The 22,198-nt window shown below is 35.5% G+C and overlaps 1 protein-coding gene across 4 annotated transcripts in view; it reads right to left on the bottom strand.

The window, feature by feature from the left end:
- Positions 1-15,511: 15,511 nt before the first annotated feature.
- beat-IIb (beaten path IIb) overlaps positions 15,512-22,198 on the bottom strand; it is a 456,801-nt gene continuing 450,114 nt past the window's right edge. For all 4 annotated transcript variants that reach the window (XM_067772209.1, XM_067772183.1, XM_067772202.1 and 1 more), the window contains exon 7: positions 15,512-16,796. In XM_067772209.1, coding sequence (XP_067628310.1) covers positions 16,543-16,796 — 254 coding nt within the window. In that variant the 3' untranslated portion in view covers positions 15,512-16,542. The remainder of the gene's footprint in view (positions 16,797-22,198) is intronic.

The raw sequence follows: 22,198 nt of genomic DNA, 5'->3' as shown, positions 1-22,198 counted from the left end.
GAGGTCGCTATGCGCTGTTACACCTTGTATGTATTCATTGGGGGCGAGCACTGGGGCTCCAAAGTATTGGCTGCGGGTTGAGCCACTTTGTTTTGCTTTTAAAAACCCCGCTTTGGTATAAAAAATTTAAACTATGTCTTTAGAATATTTCACTAACCAGTTGAGAATTACAAGCACACTCAACTGCTAATGAAATAAACGAACGAAAATTTTTTTTTTTTTTTTTTTTTAAGTCAGCAGTAGTCTAAGGATTAACTGAGTTGCTATCTGATTTCGCTCATACCAACTCTAACAAGTACATTGTTTCCACAATACTTTACAGTGTATTGACAACACTTAAGCTCATTTTCTGTACTATCCCATATAGTATACTACTACCAAACATTACGATTACGCTTTCACTTACCTAATGAAATCATTCTGTATTCCTCTTCCCACAAGGAAATATGCTTACACATCAAAAACTGACTCAACTATATGTATGTATCTACAACTTGTTTCAATCATTTTGCTTGCCAACCCAAATACAATAAAAAATGCGCGCAATGTCACTTATTAAATAATTATAAAAAAAAACAATAAAAATAATATAATACAATATGTAATACAACTGATAGTCAAATGTAATCTTTTTTATGCACATTATGCAGTGAATCAAATAAATAAATGCGTTTTAATTTATAATTAATTACAATTATCAACACTGGATATATTTATATGAAAATGTATGTATGTGTGTGTGTGATATGCTTCAAAGTATTGATTGATAAATCATTTTAAGGCGATGCAAGCCAATATGCCAATCAACAGCAATCACCTAAAAAAATAGCGATAATGGGATAAGTGAAAAACTACCACATTCATATAAAATTGTGTACGTATTTGGAGATGAGATTAAGCGCACCTCTGATTCCAGGGAGTGCACTGCAATTTCGAACGCATAGAAATGCTAAGTCGCTTAGATTTGGTACTTGAGTTTCTTACAAAGACCGTAATACTCTCGCTCAGACCGTAATACTCTCGCCAAACTCTAAAACAAACTGGATATTCAGGTGCATCAATCGGAATTTACCAGTATTAGACCAACCGGCGTTTTCTTAGCTAACTCTTGGCCCATCTACTGAGGAGCAGACCACTGGTGAACAGGGGAACTTCCCTTTTTAAACAGCTATTAACATTCATTCCAGTTGTACATATGTACGATAAGAGATCCACTTGAATGATGACTATGATCAAAGACCCAAAGAACTTAGTCTTGAAATAGTTCGCGAAACGCTAGCAAGGGAAGTTATTTTCATACCACCGCCGATTGCACCACCTTTTAACATAGAACCTAAATATCCGTTGGCTATTCGTAGTAGCACTGAGCATTCACCGCAACTTTAATTGGGACAACATCCGCTTGAAAGACGCTAATGAATCCAGATAGCCCTAAAAATATCAAGCAGAGTATCCAGAAATTTACTTCTAACAATGATTGCCAGATCACCCGCATAGGCTAATACTCGGCAACCCACTGCCGTCTAGCTCCACCAGAGGAGATAGAACACTTTCCTGTGGCGTGACTTTGTATAACTTTCTCTCGATTGTGGTCCCTCCCAACTTCGCTACGATAATTATGTTGCACATAGTTTTGTTTATAATATGTACGCCCACGACTACAAAGCCCTTTCGATTTCAAAGCCGACCATGGCTACTTCAATGGCCCAAGAGAAATACGCTCCTTAAATTTCAATATAGGTACCGAGTGAAATTTCTTTTCACTCTACGGACCCCTCTACTTGCTGGTACTTCACGAAGGAAAATTGCATAGGCGTCAATTGGTACCAACGGAGAGTGAAGTATTTAACAGATTTTCTATTGCCTAGTTACGGCTACTACTCCTGCCTGTAAAATACTACAGTGATCTGGAAGCGTTTATGTTTCATCTTTTTCCGAATCAGCGCAGTAAACCGCAGACCCTACTTTTTCTATTACTTTGGAGACATGGCTGTATGCGTGAATCACCTCGTCGGACATTTGAGTACCCTTGCGATAACATTCCATCTCTATTGTGGTTCTTAGAGGCCCAAAGAAATGCAGGTAGGGGACTGGGTATTACTAGCCGAACCCGTGCGCATTTTGCGCAACAAAATACAAAAGTCCCATATAAAATATCAACAGAAATCAGCTGTTCTATCAATCAATCATCTATCAATAAAAACTTATATGTGCTTGTGCAAGAAAAAGGGACCTGCACATAAAAACAGCCATTAATAATATTTAAATAATACGGTCACCGTAACGTCGCACATGAATATTTACCGTTTGTTCATCAGTCAATTGTGCAATCAAAGTTTTAAACAATGACAATGTTAGTGATGTGACTGAACATTTGATGCTTGTCAGAAAAATTTTAAATATCCACTGAACTGTAATAAATTTTACACATTGCCTATCATAAAATTTTTTTTAAATTTTGTTTTAAAAAAGAAATAAGTAAAAAAAAAAATAGATAACACATATTCACATAACACATAATCACATATTCGCATAAGACCATATAACATACAATATAATTAATTATTTGTGTATGCGTATTAGGGCGGGTCGATTTAAAAACCGCTCCATGCTCTGTGAAAATCGTATTCTAGGGATCAAAATAAGAAACTTTGCCGAAGGAACCATACCTCTAAAATTAATTCTGATGTCCCCCCCTTTGGATCGAACTTTTGGGAAGGGGGAATTTCAATTCTACCTGCTGTGTCTTGTGGTGGCTTAAAAAAAACAACACAATCAATTTTACGATCTGCAATTGTGTCACAGGGATACCTTCATTTTATAAAACGGTTGAATAAAGCACCCACACAGCTATGTTTACGACATGCAAATGCATCACAGTGATGCCTTGGTTTTAAAAGGGGGTTGTAAAAACGCTTATTTCTAATAATTTTTTTTAATTTCTTTTCTATTACTAAGTTAAATTAATTTTTTCATGTACATAAAAAGAAAAAACATAAGCATTTCAAAGTGGGATTTTTCAAAATTTGCCCTTACGACCCAAAGGGGGGGATATCAGAATTCGTTTAAGAGGTATGGTTCCTTCGGTAAAGTTTCTTATTTTGATCCCCAGAATATGATTTTAATAGAGCAATGGGCGATTTTTTTGCCTCCCCACAAATCGACCCGGCCTAGTGCGTATTAATTGTAGTGTAGTTTTTATATTTTCACCGCAATTGAATTACGTACTTATTTCTTGAAATAATTATATCACTAGCGTGTATCACTAGCGTGTATGTATATAAATACAGGGCTTATATATAAAAACAAGGGCTTAAAATTATAATGACGCAAGAGATATAAAATTTTGGATGAAACAATAGAAATAGCAGAATTTTTAATTTTCTTGACGTTTGTTGATCCACCACAAGACCTCCACATACTAGTCGGATCGTCAAATTTTAAGAAAAAGGACTTTTCAAATTATTTTTCACACTTCATTACAATATTAGGAGAGACATTTTTAATCATAACCAACAATTTAAGAATGTCAAGAAACTGTCAGACAGTCGAATAAACGCGTTGAGTGAATGTAGAGAAACAGATGTTTGCTCAGTAGTTTGACAAAAAATTTCCAACCGCTGAGTGAATTAAGAATACTTAACGGTGTGTTCAGAAAGTTATCACTCAAAGATTGATCAGCAGTTGTGTTTGCTGAAAGTGCCCATTGTCTCTAGTGCGTTGTCATGTAGGATTGATCATTTGAATTTTGTTTATGTTTTTACTTCCTTCATATTAGTTTCGTTTGATGTTTTTCCGCCAACTTCCTTACGAAATTGGATAAACACGCAATACATTATTGAGTAATAACGGAAGAGAAGAGGTTGAAATATTTAGAATAAAAGATTTTCCGGATGGGACATTGATCGAGATATTGTTGGACGGCCATAACCGTTTAAACGGTTAAGCGCCAATTAAGTAAGTAAGTATTTAGAAATATTTAGAAAGTTCGCTTTAAAAAAGTGAAATTTTGCGACCATGCTTGAATAAGTTCCTTTGAGCTAGATTCTTGAAACAAGGACCATATTTCAGAACCCCATGATAATGCAATATTCGTTAGGTGGTCCCGTGATCGGAAAAATTCAAAAAAAGCGACCGAGCTTGAGTTCTAAGGAACCTTCCAATAACCCAGTAACCTGGAACTTTAAACGTAGCTCTGGGCTCAATTAGGTTATAATATTTAGGATAAAAAAGTTTTCTATACCGAACAAGGAACGAGATATTTAGTTTAGAAGTCCATTTACAACATGTGGAAACTTGCTGGCCGCTATTTGAGTAACTTCCCGTAGAGCTAGATTATTGAAGTTAAGAACGTACTTCAGAACCACCTGACAATGCAACATAAGGGAAAAAATTTTTCGCAAGATGATCGAGAGACCAGAAAAATTTAAAAAAATTGCCGAAATTGCGATCAATTTTTAAGTAACTACTCACTGAGCTACAAACATGAAACCTTACACCTACTTCAGGTCATCTTGACAATGCAACAAAAGGAGAAAATAACAAGTAAGTAAGGCTAAGTTCGGGTGTAACCGACCATTACATACTCAGCTGAGAGCTTTGGAGACAAAATAAGGGAAAATCACCATTTAGGAAAATGAACCTTGGATAACCCTGGAATGTCTTTGTATGATATGAGTATCAAATGGAAGGTATTATAGGATATTTTAAAAGGGAGTGGGCGATAGTTCTATAGGTGGACGCCTTTTCGAGATATCGCCATAAAGGTGAACCGGGGCTGACGCTAGAATGTGTTTGTACGATATGGGTACCAAGTGAAAGGTGTTAATGTGTATTTTAAAAGGAAGGGGCCCTCAGTTGTATATGTGAAGGCGTTTTAGAGATATCGACCACGACCTGTGGGGTGCCGCTAATTTACTTATATATGTAATACCACGGAAAGTATTCCTGCCAAGATTCCAAGGGCTTTAGATTTCGCCCCGCGAAACCTTTTCATTTTCTTCTACTTGATATGGTAGGTGTCACACCCATTTTACAAAGTTTTTTCTAAAGTTATATCTTGCGTCAAGAAACCAATCCAGTCAACATGTTGTATCCCTTTTTTCGTATTTGGTATAGAATTTTGGCTTTTTTTTTATTTTTCGAAATATTCGATATCGGAAAAGTGGGCGTGGTAATAATCGCATTTCGCCCATTTTTAATTCCAAGATAAAGTTAGTTCAGATAAGTACGTGAACTAAGTTTAGTAAAGATATATCGATTTTTGCTCAAGTTATCGTGTTAACGGCCGAGTTGAAGGAGAGACGGTCGACTGTGTATAAAATCTAGGCGTGGCTTCAACCGATTTCGCCCATTTTCACAGAAAACTGTTAGCATCATAGATGCTATGCCCTAAATTTTGGTTCGACTTATGGCATTAAAAGTAATCTAGACAAATTAAATGAAAAACGGCGGTGCTACGCCAATTTTGATATTTTCCTTTATTTTTATTTAGAACACATATAATAATAGGAGTAACGTTCCTGCCAAATTTCATCATGATATCTGCAACGACTGCCAAATTACAGCTTGCAAAACTGATCCAAGGTTCGATTCGAGCTCAAGGCCAGAACAATAATTTTTTTCTAATTATAATTATTGTTATTTTTTAATTTTTCCAAATTTGAAAAATTGTATTTTGTTCCAGCATTATCAGTTATTTGGAACAGATGGCGCAACACTGAATAAATATAGTTGGTAGAAAGGAATAGAAGTAGCAATTTGCCAGTCAAACAAACCACCGCTGTATAGCTAAATGGTTAGCGCAGCGTGCCTAAAGCGTACTGATGATGAAGGCTTAGCACCCTTCGAAATGGATCTATCTGCGCAGCTATGGCAGGTTGTCTGAAACATTTTCTACTTACTATTCCAAAAGCAAAATACAATTTTTCAAATTTAGAAAAATTAAAAAATAACAATAATTATCATTAGAAAAAAATTTATTTTATTGACCTTGAGGTCGAATCGAACCTTGAATTATTTATCAATAGGCCGATAAAAACAAAAACAACTTGCAAAACTTTAAAATTACCTCCTTTTGAAAGATGGGCGTAGCAACGCCATTGTCCAAAATTTTTCTAATTTTCTATTCTGCGTCATAAGGTCAACCCACCTACCAAGTTTTATCGCTCTATCCGCCTTGGTGATGAATTATCGAGCTTTTTCGGTTTTTCTTAATTTTCGATATCGAAAAAGTGGGCGTGGTTATATGCCGATTTCGTTCATTTTAAATAGCGATCTGAGATGATTGCCCAGGAACTTACATACCAAATTTCATCAAGATAAAAAAAATAAATGTAAGGCGCGATAACCTCTGAAGAGATTTTAGGCCGAGCTTCTCTTCCAATTTTTTTAATTTTTCCTACAAATTGACGGGACGGGACCAATTTGTTTTATGCCGACTTCGAACGGCATCTCTGAGGCAGATGAGTTTTCACTGAGAGCTTTTCATGCCAGAAATACACTCGGAGTGCTTGCCAAACACTGCCGAGGGGCAACCCAACTTAGAAAAATTTTCTTCTAATCGAAAAATCTTATTTCTAAAATATTGATGTGTCTTTGCCCGGGGAGTGAACCCAGGGCATTCGGTGGGGAAGGCGGAGCACGCTACCATCGCACCACGGTGGCCGCCATTTCATCAAGATACCTGAAAATTTACTCAAGTTATCGTGCTTACGGACGGACGGACGGATATGGCTAAATTAATTTCTTTTTTCGCCCAGATCATTTTGATATATAGAAGTCTATATCTATTTCGATTAGTTTATTCCGTTACAGGGTGTCGTTATGCGAACAAAATTAATATACTCTGTGAGCTCTGCTCAGCTGAGTATAAAAAGAAGGTGCAAAATTGTTAGCTCTTCCTTTATGAATTGCATCTGATTTCTTTAGTATATCAAAACCAAATCAAATAAAGTAAGCACTTTGTGGATCTTCGCAGACGACTCGGCTCGTCATCATATCGTATTCGTATTTTTCCTTCTTTGTCAGACTTGAGGCTTTATCTAATGTGAGCAGTGAAAAATTTCTGCTGTGCGTCATTTTGCCTACTTGCTCCGCGTGTTCCTCGCTGCTGGTGTTGGCTTGCAAGCGGGAATTCTAGTGTTCGTGATGTGCATTCAATTCGCTAATTACAAAACAGTTTTTACTGACTGATATAGCGTGAAGGCTTCTTGAGCATCAGCTGCTAAGTAGAGTGAAGGCGTTGGCCTTCTAAGGTATTGACTTTGCGGTCGATATAAAGAACGAATATATGGGGTCCTTCAAGTAAAGCCATTGCACTCAAGTGGCAGGTTTCTGAATACGACGGGGAAGTGGTCGTCAGTCTGGATATCAGAGATGGGTAAACACGCGTAAGTAGTACTGTGCAACATATGCATGCGTCACGAAGTCACGCTAGCCCTGAACTCCCCGATCGATGCAACTTTTTAACACGAGACACACTGCCAAGAGTACTACCGCCCTAAGTCTGTCTGTTTAAGGCAAACTCAAGAAACAGAGGATGACAATTTATTGGCGGCAAAAATCAAGTGCAACTACACGAAAATGACAGCCCACGACCGGGGAAACACCGACTGCCGTGAGAACGTCACTTTGTTGTCTGGACGAATCGGTTCAAAACAGCGATCTTTGGCGACGATGAGATTGTACTTCATATATGGAAATAAATATAGGGTTCCGTGTTTCACCTGCATCGAAGTGATGCATATGTTCTTAACCTATGTCCTAGAATAAAATAAAAAAAGGTAAACATTTTTTATGTACTTTTATATAAATGGATCAAAAGACAAGAAAAATATCTATTTGAACAACAACATAATCTTGTTGAACTTCGATAATGAAATTCTGACGCCACCACTGGAGAAATTTTTATGAGGAACAAAAATATAGAGGCGGAATGTTTATTGCCGAACTTAGGTAATGATTATAACGAAAGCCTAACTCAACTAACTTGCTTCCTTTTTGTTGGTGATTTATATGCAATTCGCTAACTTACCTAGAGTTTTATTTCCACTAGCTTGCAAACAAGCGCCGTTTATTGGCACTGAATTCTCAAACAAATCTACATTTTCTTGTATTTAAATTATAAAAACAAAAATTACGACGAAGCCAAATTTTGGTAAGGACCTTTAGTTTACCATAAAATATAAAAAAAAATTAAAAATCCCAATGTATCCAATTTTTGTAGAGAATTTCGAGATCTACATCTTTGGTCTGATTTACAAAAAAAAATTGAAATTTTGACTTTTGAGCTGGAATAACTGTTTAAGCTCAAATGAGAAGGATGGGGACTTTAAAATTTTTAACTTTTTATGTCAAACTAAAGGTCCTCACAAAAATTTGACTTTGTCGTAATTTTTGTTTTTTTAATTGTCTAAATCGGCTGGACTAATGGTTTTTTCTATAGCAGAAGTCAAAATTCCGAGTATATATTTAGGAGAATGTTGCCTCAAACCGAAGCAACTTTCCTTATGCGAAAAGGTGGTGAAAATTCCAAGTACTAGTATGAAGATTTCTTATTTGTTCATGTTACGGGGGAATACAGAATTTAAGCGTAAGCCTGGTTACTAAACTATAGCTTCATTCGGGAACAATGTGGTGTGAGCAAAATCAGATAGAAAATGAAGGTCGGGCGTATGAAGAATTTGTTATCGAGGTGTTAACGAGGTGTTTTTGGATTTCTATCGACAAGTTATTGAAGAGTTATCAAGTTTTTATCATTATAAATTTTCTAAAATGTTTTTAACATATGTTACCGATTATTTAGCGAAGAAATATCAGTATCGTAAAGTTATTTATTAGCTATCGACAAGTTACCAAAAAATTATCGTTTCACTATCGAAAAAATATCGATTTGTTATCGAAAACTTATTGATCCGCTATCAAAAATATATCAATTTGTGGGAAAAAAGTTGCTGATATTTTATTGTGAACTTAACTATTTATTATCGATTTTTTTTCCAAAAAATTATCGATAAAATATTGCAAATTTATCGATATGTTGTGGGAAAGTTATCGACTTGTTGTCAAAAATTCTCGAAAAGTCATCCAAAATTATAGATTTGATTTCGAAGTATTATGGATTTCTAATCGAAATGTTGCCAATGCTTTATGGCCTTGTTATCGATTTGTTATCCACGTCTCATAAGTTTGTTCTGTTACCTCTGTGCTGGTTTTACTCCCGGGCGAGCTCTAGTTCGAAAACATAAATTGTTTGGACTTTTCTGAAAAATTTTTCCCGAACACTCCAAGAGCTTCTTTATCAGGTATTTTGTACACAGATTATTTTAGCTTTAAGCGCAGAAAGCCAGTTACTTATTTTAATAGTTATTTCCTTTTTTTGAGTCGAAAAAATAGGGGTCAAAAATTTATCCAAGGTCAAACTTTATAGAATCCCAGTGATACCCATAAAACCCGGGCTCTTATTTTTTACGTCCGAAAATAAATAAATCGAATTAAAAAAAAATTGCTTTTACTTATATCAGAAATTTGTTATAGGAAAACTATAACCAACTCAATTGAGATATTGCCTTGAAATTTGTTACACCGCTTTCTGTGGAAATAAGAAGGATTATGCATCAAACAAATTTCGTCCCATTGGGAATAGCCGTCGCATAGTTACATGTTCGTCCGCCTTTAAAAAATAAAAGTACGGATTTAATAATTTCTTCCGGACTAAGAAATTTAAAGTTCGGAGGCAGGTTTTTCTGAGGTGCTTTTATTATAACAGAAATAACAGTTTGAAATTTTCAACCTTAGCTGCCCGAGGCGAGTCATGATACTGTAACGAATTTTGGGAATTCTGATTATTTTGCGCTTTCTGCTAACGTTAGAATCACTGAACTGTCGAATAAATAACTCCAATATTTAGTATTACAAAATGGTCTTTATTCAGACTACTTTGGGGGTAGTACAATTATACTTCAAAATCACGTACTTCACAAAAGCGTGATTTAATCAAGTTGATCTAATTCCTCAGCTTGCGCTGCTTTTATACTCGTGGTTTTTCGTTCTCCCATTTCTCCTAAGGTCTAGTCAATTAGTGAAAATGTGTTCGAGAACAGTTGTATTGCATGCTTGGTTACCAGCTATAAACATATTGTTTTTGTAGTTTATGCTTTATTACGAGCCATATGCGTGTGTATGTGTGAGTATCAACTTCTGCTCTTAGCTGATGACTACTTATGTGTATGTCAGATATTTTTCGTCGCCTTCTATGTAAGTTTGTATGCTTACTGTTTTTGTTGTTGTGATTATTTACTAACAGCATAGTGATGCTAATATTCGCCACAATACGAATATAAATGTATCATATACATATTTAGCTAGCTCTGGCGATACCAAGCTCCACAAGACACTAAAGGTTGGCAAGAGGGATGTTCAAAGTGAATACATTGCATCGTTCCCGAGATGGTAGGGCTGATACTTTAATGTTGCTTACTACCATTACGTAGGCGAAATTTATCCAGCCCAGGACCATCATTATTGATGACACACCCTTAAAACTTCGGGGATTGTCAAAATGAAGAAGAAGAAGCTGCCAACCAGTGCAGAAGTTTAGCATTAAAAAACCGGAATATCTCTATGACAAGCTAAGGTTTTCCATAAGCAGACGCTCAACTAACTTAATTCTGCCGAAGTTCAACTACTTAAGCTCTTCTAGGCTTTTCTTTATAAATGATGTTAGACTCTGGAACTCCATACCTCAATCTATAAGATATTCGTTGCGGGAAAATAATTTTAAAAAACTTATTTTTGTTTTTTTCACTAACGAAATTGCGTAATGAGGTGGTTATAATTTTCTATCTAGCTATAATTTATTCTGCATTTTTAATATATTTTTTATATATATTTTTGAAATTTTTATTTTTATTCTGTTTGGTTTTATTTTGTTTTAATTTTACTTTTCTTTATATTTTATTTTACATACATTGTGTTAAAAAATCCGTTACTTTAATGTAAGATTTCTGTTTGTTTTGCGTGATAAAAGACTTAGTCTTAATGCGCTAATGTAACTAATTATTATTAATAAATTGAAATTGAAATTAAAATTAAGAGACGATACTGCTACATATTTTTTGCCCTGCCAGTGCTTTCAACTAACCACTGTGATACCCAATGAAATGGCAGCTATCCCCCTTAAATTAATATTCAACATCTTTTTTAAAAAATAATATACAAATTTACTCTTTGATTTAGACATATAAACTCTTTATTGTGTATTCAAAAACTTAAAAGGTTTATTTAAATTTTACAGTTTTTTAAAAACGAGAATCATAATAAAAGCTTTACAATATAAATAAAAGCTTAAGTTATCAAAAAATAAGATATACATACATATATAGTTATATTAATGGAATATAAATTTTTTGGTATACTACATTTTCTAACTTCGAACTAAAAAATGTCTTGCAAAAATATGCGTAAATTTATACGTACAGAATTATTTTTCAGTACTAAATGCTAGTAAAATAGATTTAGATATTTGACAAAATTACTTTTTTAGCTTTTTCTAAATGTGCAGTTAAAAGTAATATTAAGTTTCCATAAAATATATTTTAATTGTTTATGCTAATTTGTCACAATTTTTATAGCAGAAGCACGCTTTTTGTTTATGAAATCGAATATTTAAATTTGAAAAAATAGCAACTTAAGCAATTCAAAAATTCTAATAAATCGTCAGTGTAATAAAAAAATATATATTTTGCTAGTTAGCACCATATTACACTGTGCAACAATTTCGGTGTCATTGTCTGCAGACTTGAAACTTCAAAATATTTTAACTTCCTCAAATATCCATGCTTGACTATTCGTTTCAAAAATAAGTTGAAATACCTTTTTCGTAGATAAAATATGCTTAAGTGAAATTTTTTGTTCTTATCTGAATTTTTCGAAAAAAAAAACCTGAAATTTATAAATAAAGTTTTGGGTGTAAATGTGGAGATTCGGCTATTAGCGAGTTTTGGGCAATTTTGGTCGTAGTGTTTTTGTTTAGCTATATTTTATTAAATAACTTGTTAAAAATAAACGATTTTGAGCACACAAAGAAATCTCTTTGTGCTATGGCACTATTGTGAATATTTGCACTGCATTACCGGCAGTTGCTACCAGATGCCAGCGCAAGCTGTAAGTTTTAGTTGATTGATAGAACAGCTGATTTCTGTTGATATTTGATATTTGATAAGAGATTGGTTGCGCAAGATGCGCACGGGTCCGGCTCGTAACTTTTTAAGCTCAAATGAGATGGATGGGGGCCTTAAGTTTTATACTTTTTATGGTAAACTAAAGATCCACAGCAAAATTTTGCCTTGTCGTAAGTTTTCTTATTTTCATTGTCTAAATCGGACGGAGCTTGTTATTTAAAAGTCTGAGAAATTATCTACTGAAGATTTTGTATTTGCCACTCGTCATTGTGCTCTTCTAAAAAAAATTTTCACGATATGAGGTAAATCGATATCACATCGCACTGCACTGCATTTTTATAGGTTTTTTTTGCGTAAACTTCTTCCAAAGTTTAATGGGCCAATACAAAGAAAAACACACTTTGAAAAAAGTATTAAAAATAAGTGGTTGCCTTTTAATCCGTGAGGCAAAGGTGCAGATAAACCAATCCTATGGGAATTACATTTTATTAAGTTTTATCAAAGTTAAACGAAATTTTTACATGAAAGCATCCAGTTGAAAATGTGTCACATGTTATGATGTTTCAATGCCCATCACATGCCTAAATGATCTTATACCCCTTCTTTGAAAAATATGCAAGGTAGTTCAAGTCAAAAGAGGATCTTAGTTTTTTAATAAAACATATGGTCGAACCAGTTTTGAAAAAATTTTATGAGTTGTCTGAAAGCATGGAGAAATATTGTCCACCCGCCACTGTTAGTTTTTCGTATAAATTTCACACCTTGGTTTTATATTTCACTAGCTTCGTATCAAGGAAATATTGCTCTTTAAATGATCAATTTAAAAACTTCTCAAAAGACAAGATAACGAGTATTTACTAAAAGTTTGAGTCAAAGTCTAGGTAAAATGTACCATCCGTCACGCTATGTTGAAATTCCGAAACCAAAATTTTCTAAGAACATAATATATGCAGATTTGTTCAGGGACAAATTTACCTTAGATTTCTTGCTAATTTATATAACTAATGCTGAGTGGAATATTAAGTTCTTTGGCTGCAATTTCCAAACCGCCCCTCTCTGAAAACTTTTGAAAAACTGCTAATTTAAGTATTTGGTTAAATATCGGAATATTAGCTGATACGAAATGACTGATGAAATACGGATGATGGTGACGTAAGACAGGAAATTTATGAAAAAACTTCTGAGACAAATAATTTTTCAACCGATTTCTGATTTTAGAAAACATTCTGAGATAGGGCGTTTACGCACTGGCAGTTGAGAAAGTATTAAACGAGTTGTGGCTATGTAGTTCGGGGAATTTGTCAGTAAAAAATAAGGAAAGAAGGTTTAGGAAAAATTTTACTATCGACCTACACAAAAGTATCCCGCTAAATCTATACAACAACTCCAACGTTTTTTACACTATTACAATTTTTTAAGTCTTTCAGCGTCTTGTACTTCTTATACATCACTATGATGAATTTCAGGCAGCAATATCGAAGTTATAGGGTGGGTGAGGCATTGTTGGGATGCCTGTTTTTGCCAAAACCTCTCTTTAGGAATGGGCAGGTGAAATGTCTCCAAAACTCCAACATAGAACTTTCCATTCACTATCTGGCCACCAGAAGCGTATTCACAATGAATGATGCCCTGGATAAAAAAAAAAAAAACAATCAACATTGCTTTCAGATGTGACTTTGATATCCTCGCTTTCGTTGGCCACTTCCCATCCTTTTCAGCCCATTGTTGAATCAGTTTGCGCATCTCAGTATCATACTCAAATATCCAAGCCTAAAATATCCAAGTCTGCAGTGACTACCCGACTCATTCACTCTCTTTCATTTCTCTGTATTGAATCCCAACACGTCGCTTATAATATACGTCACACGTTTTAACTACGTCACTAAAAAATTTATTTGCAGAAAATACGCATAAAACAAAAACGAAATGTGCTATCTACTTCAACTTTGAACTCTAAGCAAAAGAAAGATCCCCACCCCCTCCCCTCTCCCTTTAGCAATCTCGGCAGTGGTTTGGCAAACACTCCGGGTGTATTTCTGTTACTGAAAGCTTCTTTGTAAAAATTCATCTGTCTTGCAGCTGCCGTTCGGAGCCTTAACTGTATAGATCCCGCACAGGAAATTTGTAGTGAATACTAAGAGGAGCACGAAGCAAGTTTGAAGCGGAGCTCGGCCTTATTCTCTTTGGTGATAAATCGCGAAAATATTTTATTTTAAGGCATATCAGTATTAATTGATTTGGCTGCATCTTATGCAGAACTAGCATACGAGATTAACATTTTGTAATAACATAGACAGATTACCACTTTCAAATGCACTACTCAGTGAACCTTGAATTTGTAAAATAATAAAAAAGTTTAACTGCAAATTTTAGCTGCAAAAATGATCTTTTTAAAATGGGTTAAATTCGGCCCGTATACCTTATAAAATTTAAATAAATAAATGCAATTTTGGTCGGCTATTCAGATTACAAATAAAATTGGCTTTTTTGTAAGAGAAATAATATTACTTCCAAAAGATTGCCGAGAGTTATCTGCTTTGTAAGATACAGATCAGGCAAGCTTTTTTCATATTATCACGAAAATATATGTACATAGTTTCGGCCTTATTCTCAAGCTTTCAAAAAATAATTTAAAAAATATCAAATGGAAATATTGAAAAATTATTTGGCGAAAAAATTTTATCAAGTCCCGTTTTCTTAGGGAATGAATCAAGTAGTTTTCATACTGAAAGCGGAAAGAACCAGTCATCTGCACTCGAAAGAATATAGGCCTGTTAGTTTGACATTATTTTTGCTGAAAACAATGCGTTCTCTGATGGATCAGACGCTTCAGAATTTACACGCCTGGGCATCTGCAGTCGGATTAACCGCCAACGCCGAAAACCCGATAAATATAGGTCGAACGGAATACGTGGTCCCCTTTCTGGGCTAAGAAAGAGATATTCGGTTCACTGTGGAGCAGAAGGGTTGGCACAAAGCTGCGAAAATGGCATAAAATATTGTACACGGGTATACCGATGGTTCAAAATTAAGGGAAGGGGTCGGGTTTGCTGTTTACTGTGTCGATCTGGAAATAAGTAAGTATATCCTACACGGTGCCAGATAGCTGCAGTATCTTTCAAGTGAAAATCGTTACCATGAAGAAAGCAGAAGAAATCTTATAGGAAGCGTGCTTAAGCTGAAGTTGCGCCAATAATTACATAAAATGACAGTAAGCAGGCGATCAAGGCAATAATCACAATATTCCATCAAGAAGAAAAACGAATGTAAAAAATATGGACAATTTCAGTCTGCATATGTGAAAGGTTTTTATTTTGATTGAGCCGACCCCCAAAAATATTGTTGCACAGTGTAGTATTTTATAAATTTTGTTTTGCTGTATGTATATGTATGCGGGTATATGTGTTGCTTTAATGTGTGTGAATGTTGTTTATATATTCAGAATGCAAAGACATTAAATATTTACAAATTTATTTATTAACCATTTCAATTACTTCATATTCGATGAATGCATTCTCCAAAAGAATAACGCCTTAGTTGCTTGCATTCAATCAGTTAACTAATCGTTATTTCTTCTTCTTCATATATATTTTATCGTTATTATGAAGTTTATTTTCTTAATTAATTTGTTAAATGCATTTGCTTAAGTATTTATTTATTATTTACTTACACATAACAACTTAGCTTTGTGATTGTAAAACATTAACAATATTCAATTACAAACATGCAAAATACAATTTTATTACACAATCTCAAATAAAATATATTTAGTCTCCGTTATTTACTTGGCGCTCCGTGTCTTTGTTTATTTTTAATTTTTTAATCAACATCAGCACCGTTTTTAAGACCTTCCTAATTAGCGTAATTAACATGTAATAAATGTTTATGCGTGTGTATGTGTGTGCGTATGTATGTGTATGTTTATATATTTGTGTGCTAGCGTGTTTTATCACTTAAAGAAATTTTCTTAAAATATCGAATTTTCTTTTACACTTCTTCCGTTTCCTTTCACAAGCTTCATCTACTCTTCACGCTGCTTTTCAATATTCGCCACTTTTTTCCCTTTACAATTAAAAGCTTTTGTTGCAGCGCCTATAATTATGCAAACTTTTTTCTTAATTTTTATTTTTTTTGTTTCTTTGTTTTCCGGCACTGCTGTACGAGGTATTGTTGCCACATTCAAAGCTTCACTTGCCTGCGTGCATACAGCACGAAAGCCAACCGTCCAACCGTACTGAATCCAAACGTTCACATGCCAACATACTCTTCGTAACCGCCACCTCCAGCCTCCAGCGCATCCTTAGGTTCACTCAACGTCGCCTGCACCCAACATGAATGCGTCCAATTTAAAGCGATTGAACTATCTGTTAGCGTTGGCTGCTTGCTTCAACCTTAAACTATTGTAAATAGCAACAACTATAGACGCCACAACTTCGTACAGTAGTTGGGTGCGCCATAGAGCAGCTGTCAATATTGTCAATTTCAATGGATACACTGCGTTGTTTGCTGGTAGTCGAGTTGTTGCTGGTGCTGCTGAGGAAGTGGTTGATGCGGCGGCTGAAGAGAAATAAGTCTCGAAGAAATTACGTATACTCGAACCGGATGACAATGTCACTGCAAAGATAAGAAGTAAGAAAATGAGAAAAAGTGAATAACAAGTAGTATAACAACATTGGGAAGTATATAAAAGACAATGTACAAAATTAAAGAATGGCCAAAAGATTACAAGTTAATAAACACAAGCATTGGGTGGATAATCGAAGACGGCGTAAATGAAACAAGACAATGAACGAAATTAAACTGTCGGAAGCAACAAAATTTTCACTAAAAAATTGCAGTTGAAATTCTTTGTTGAGTTTTTCTTTTTAATTAAAATAGTTAGTAAAGATTAAATTTGTGTGGATTTTGAGGAGAAAAAAAGCAGCCAACTGTAAAGTAAAATAAAGACCGTGCTTTTAATAAATTCTTTTAGGCGGTTTGACTCCAGCTCTGTAAACAATATCTTGGCCGATATGAGAACTATCCTAAATCGTTCTGTATTTATTTGTCAAATTTCTTTGCTATTTTACTAGTAATTTTTTTTAGATAAAGATGAAACAGCTGGTCCATCAGGGCCACGTTTAGGCTGAATGGGTCCATAAATAAAAATATCTTCTTCAACCTTGCGTCGTGCCTCTTTTAATTTTTCCTAAAAATTGGCGGGACAGGACCTACTTGTTTTATGCCGACTCCGAACGGCATCTGCAAAGCAGATGAGTTTTCACCATGACAGAAATACACTCCGAGTGCTTGCCAAATACTGCCGAGGTGCGACCCCGCTTAGAAAATTTTTCTTCTAATTGAAAAAACTTGTTTCTAAAATTTTGATGTTGCTTTTCCCGGGGCATGAACCCAGGATCTTCGGCGTGGATGGCGGAGCACGCTACCATCACACCACGACGGCCGCCAATCAGTCCATAATACTACCATAAGTTTGATGAACGGCCATGCTGAAAAACTCTATCGAAAACGAGGACCTATGTTATAAAATATCTCCGTCCGCTTGGCAAATACTAGTATCTGTTTAGGACCTATGTCCCTGCTTCTTTCATATCTGATAGCTGTGCCATTCCTTAAAGCTGCAGTCTTAGCCTTTCAAGCGTAGGACACGAGTACAACACCAGTCCTCCTCGAATGCGCACTTTCTTCATTCACGATTACAAAACGTTTCCTCCTTGAACCCGAACTTTCTTCATCCAAGATCACTGACAAGGCAGGATTAGAAGCATGATATACCAGAAGGCAGTATCTAGTCAAAATACTCATCATGAGCCCACAGTCAGTTCTTTTTAATGATAAGAGTAACTTTATTAATGTAAGGTTGTAAGACCTGCACATGATCTTCAAATTTTTGCAGCCACGTATTTGGTTCAACGCTTTTTCTGCTTGGTCAATCATGTGCAAATCCCGCCTTTTTTATTTTGCCCAATCTGTTTGGAACGTCTATTGTATGAGCTTCGAAAGATGAGCCCAGCTAGCTTATACGCTTTTCACTTCCATCTTTTCACTTTTGCCCAGGGACCCAATAAAGATTTATATTTCTCCCCATTTTAAATATTTCCAGGGATTTCTGACACCCTACATACACTTATAGTTGTTTTTATATGGGAGATTATGGCCCTAATTACTGCTTGGCGGTCAATGAAAAATTTTGACACGGTGTTTATACTGCTTTAGTGTTTCTACTGATTTTGTCATGGCTACTACTTCCATCCAAAAAAACATTACAGTAATCTGGCAGATTGTAGGATTTGTTTCTATCCGTATCTGGGCATTATACCCTAGACTCTACTCCTTACACTACTTTAAAACCGTCGGTTTTCACGTATATATCCTCGTCTGCCATTTGAGTGTCCTTGCGTCAACCTTTTATTGTAGCTATAAGGGACCCATCGAAGTGCAGGTGGGCACAAGGTAGCCTGTCGCTTTTAATACTTGATAAAGCTTTACTACTACGGCTGTTGGGTCTGCGCTCAAAACAAACCCGAGGCATTGAGGCTCGTTGCAGTTGTTAACGCTTTGTTCTTCTACACCAGGTCTACAGGTAGAATGTGCAGAATGGCATGCAATGCAGTCGTCGGGGTTGTTCGCAGGGCTCCCGTTATGCTTAGCCTTGATAGCCCTCATTATTTCAACCCGTAATACACCTAAGAATTTTACCCATATATTTTAACGAATAGGGAAAACATGCTTATTATGCACGTTCTGCTAACGTTCGAATGGCTAACCTGTCGAATAAATAACTCCGCTCTTCAGTATTGCAAACTGGCCTTTATTTAGATTACTTTGGGAGTACTTCACAATTATACTTCACTTCGTAACTAACAGTGTATTTAAATCAAACTGGTTAGTCATTCCTCAGCTTGCGCTGCTTTTATACTCTCTGTTGTCTCTTCCGCGTATTTCTACTAAGCTCTAGACGTTTCGTCTTCTAGAACAGTTGTATCTACTGCTTGGTAATTGAGCTATATGCGTGTGTATGTGTGAGTAACAACTTCGGCTGATGACTACATGTGTGTGCGTGTGAGATATCTCTTCACTTTGAGCTGCTGGTTATGTGTGTGCATGTACATAAGTTTGGCTGCTTACTGTATTTGTTGTTGTGATTATTTACTAACAGCATAGCCATGCTAATATTCGCCACAATATTATATTAACTGAAACCTAATGGCCAACAACATATCACCATAATTTATGGGAAGTGCTTTACAGTCTGGAATTTATATTCGTCAACAATGACGTGGTTGCAAAGGCGTGAACCCTCCGATTCTTTCTTGAATGACAGCAAATACTTCGTATTGTCATAATTTACCGCTAAGCCCACATTTTTCGCATCTTTACCAAATTCAGAGACAACAAAACTCGCGAAGTGTTTGTTGAGGCCAATCATATCAATATCATCAGCACATGTCAGTAACTGAACTCTCTTATAATAGATTGTACCATTGCGGTTAAATTCTGCTACTAGAATTAGCTGATCCATCATTAGCTTAAAAAGAGATCGTCTTATCTTAAGTCTCGTTTTACTTCAAGTGGCTCCTGGAGGTCCTCCTAAATCCTTACGGATCTGGTGATGTTGCTCAAAGTAATTTGGCATAGCTTTATTAACTTTGCAGGGGGCATAGATTACGGCATAGCTAAAACAACAGACTTCTTTTCGCGCTGGCAAAGACTGCTTTGAGTTTGATGGTGAGTGTTGATTCTCGTTTTGTGAGTTTTCTCCAAAATCCGGCGCATCGTTCAAATCTGGTCGAAATTTAATTTACCATAGCCGCACTGATAAGATTCAATCAGTTTGTTGACTATGGGTTTCAGTCTTTTACACAGTACGCTAGCCATAACTTTAAACGTGATCTTAAGCAGGCCGATTCCGGGGTAATTGGCGCGGTTTGCGGGATCGCCTTCCTTGTGTACTGATGCCCTTAGTTTCTAACCTGAAGGCAGCGCTCACTTTACTATATTCTCGTAGGAATTAGTACATGCCCTTTGCCAACTCTTCGCCAACTTGTTTGAGCACCTGTGAGCATAGTCCGTCATTTCCTGGGCCTTGTAATTTCTTAGCAGCGACATTTCCATTCTCACTTCGTCATAGTCGGTTGCCGGTACGTGTTTACCTTCATTGGCGACTGGGATGTCGGGTTCGTCTTCTTCTTCGCTAGCTAGCAATAAGGTGATATGTTTTCTCCACAACTTAAGCAGACTGTCAGTTGCAATGATCAATAATACACTCCCGGAAAAAGCCTAGAAAAGATGTATTTAGCATCGAGGCTATTGTCACATTTCCCGCCCCATTCTGTGTAGATGTTGAAGTTTTCTGAATAAATATTCGAGGCGTCAAAGAACAATTGACCATGAGAAAGAAATTTTATTAGAAAGTGCTTCGCCACCCCATTGTTCTTTTCAACAGATCAAAATAAAACAAAATGATATCGCATTACATTTTGTTTACACACTTCAATTATGTGTTTTAGCTTTTGTACAAAACTTTTAAAGTTTTCTTTTATAAATATCTTGGCATCGTAGCAACGAAAGTTCAAATTGCGCATACTCACTAAATTTGTACTTTTACTATTACATGTGTTGTTGGTATTATATATCCTCTATTGCTTATTTGTTAGCATTATTATTTTGTTCGCTTTTATAGTTTCAGTTTTTGATTGGATCCCCTGAGTGGGAAATTCATGCAGCTGTGAGAATGGATGCAACAAGCGATTGTAGTCATATAATGATGTGTGTTTTCGGATATTTATTTAAGAGGTTCCTTCGAGTACCGAGTAATTCTTACTAACGCGATACGCGTATAAAAAGTAAAAGTATTTTGGCGGGTTCGAATGATATACTTATGAAGATCCCATGAATTAACAAGTAAGGAAGGCTAAGTTCGGGCGTAACCGAACATTACATACCCAGATGCTAAATTACAACTTACAAAACTTTTAAATTACCTTTTTTTAAAAGTGGGCGGTTTCACGCGCATTGTCCAAAATTTTACCAATTTTCTCTTGTGCGTCATAAGGTCAAATAATCTACCAAGGTGCATTATTTTATCCGTCTTTGGTAAAGAATTATCGAACTTTTTGGGTTTGTCGAAATTTTTCGATATCGAAAAAGTAGGCGTGGTTATAGTACGATTTCGTTCATTTTAAATAACGATCTAAGATGAGTGCCCAGGAACTTACATACCAAATTTCATTAAGATGCCTCAAAATTTACTCAAGTTCTCGTGTTTATGGACAGACGGACGGACGGACATGGCTAAATGAATTTCTTTTTTCGCCCAGATCATTTCGATATATGATATGGCTATATCTATCTCGATTAGTTTATGCCGTTACGGGGTACCGTTATGTGAACAAAATTAATATACTCTGTGAGCTCTGCTCCGCTGAGTATAAAAATTATGAGGAATATATTTAGGCTCGTTCAATGGAAATTGATCAATGATATTGGGTTTTCTCTAATAGCAATAACGAAAAAAATTATATAAAGCAATATGAGCTTGTCTCGCTAATTAAAAAAAGTTAAGAATTTACGCACTCAGCAAAAATAAATAAATTTTTTCCCCTAATAACTTTCTTATTTGATCTTCGGTTCGAACTAATCACGCATAAGTAGTTAATGCCGTTAGATAGTCTCGGATGTAGACATCAATAAAAATGTTGGATGCGTCAAATTTCTGTTGATAGTCATAAATAAGACCAACTGAACCTTTATCAAGTTATGCTACGCCTCACATAAGTAATATGTGTTCCCAGGGCCGTAGAGAGAAAATCCGGGCCCGGCACTAAGCAATTTACGGGCCCCCTATAAAAAATCCACTAATACATTTGATTAATTTGAATTAATGACGCCTCATTCATAAATCACTATTCATGGATTACATAAAAAAAATGTTTGCCACAACAACTAAATGATTTTTGGGCTAAGAGCTGACAATAAAATTAACACAGAATATATACTATTTATACTGTTTTGTT

The sequence above is a fragment of the Eurosta solidaginis genome, chromosome 1, assembly GCF_040869045.1.
Source record: "Eurosta solidaginis isolate ZX-2024a chromosome 1, ASM4086904v1, whole genome shotgun sequence".
In the NCBI taxonomy this organism is placed as follows: domain Eukaryota; kingdom Metazoa; phylum Arthropoda; class Insecta; order Diptera; family Tephritidae; genus Eurosta; species Eurosta solidaginis.
This window is presented reverse-complemented; position numbering and strand designations above follow the sequence as displayed.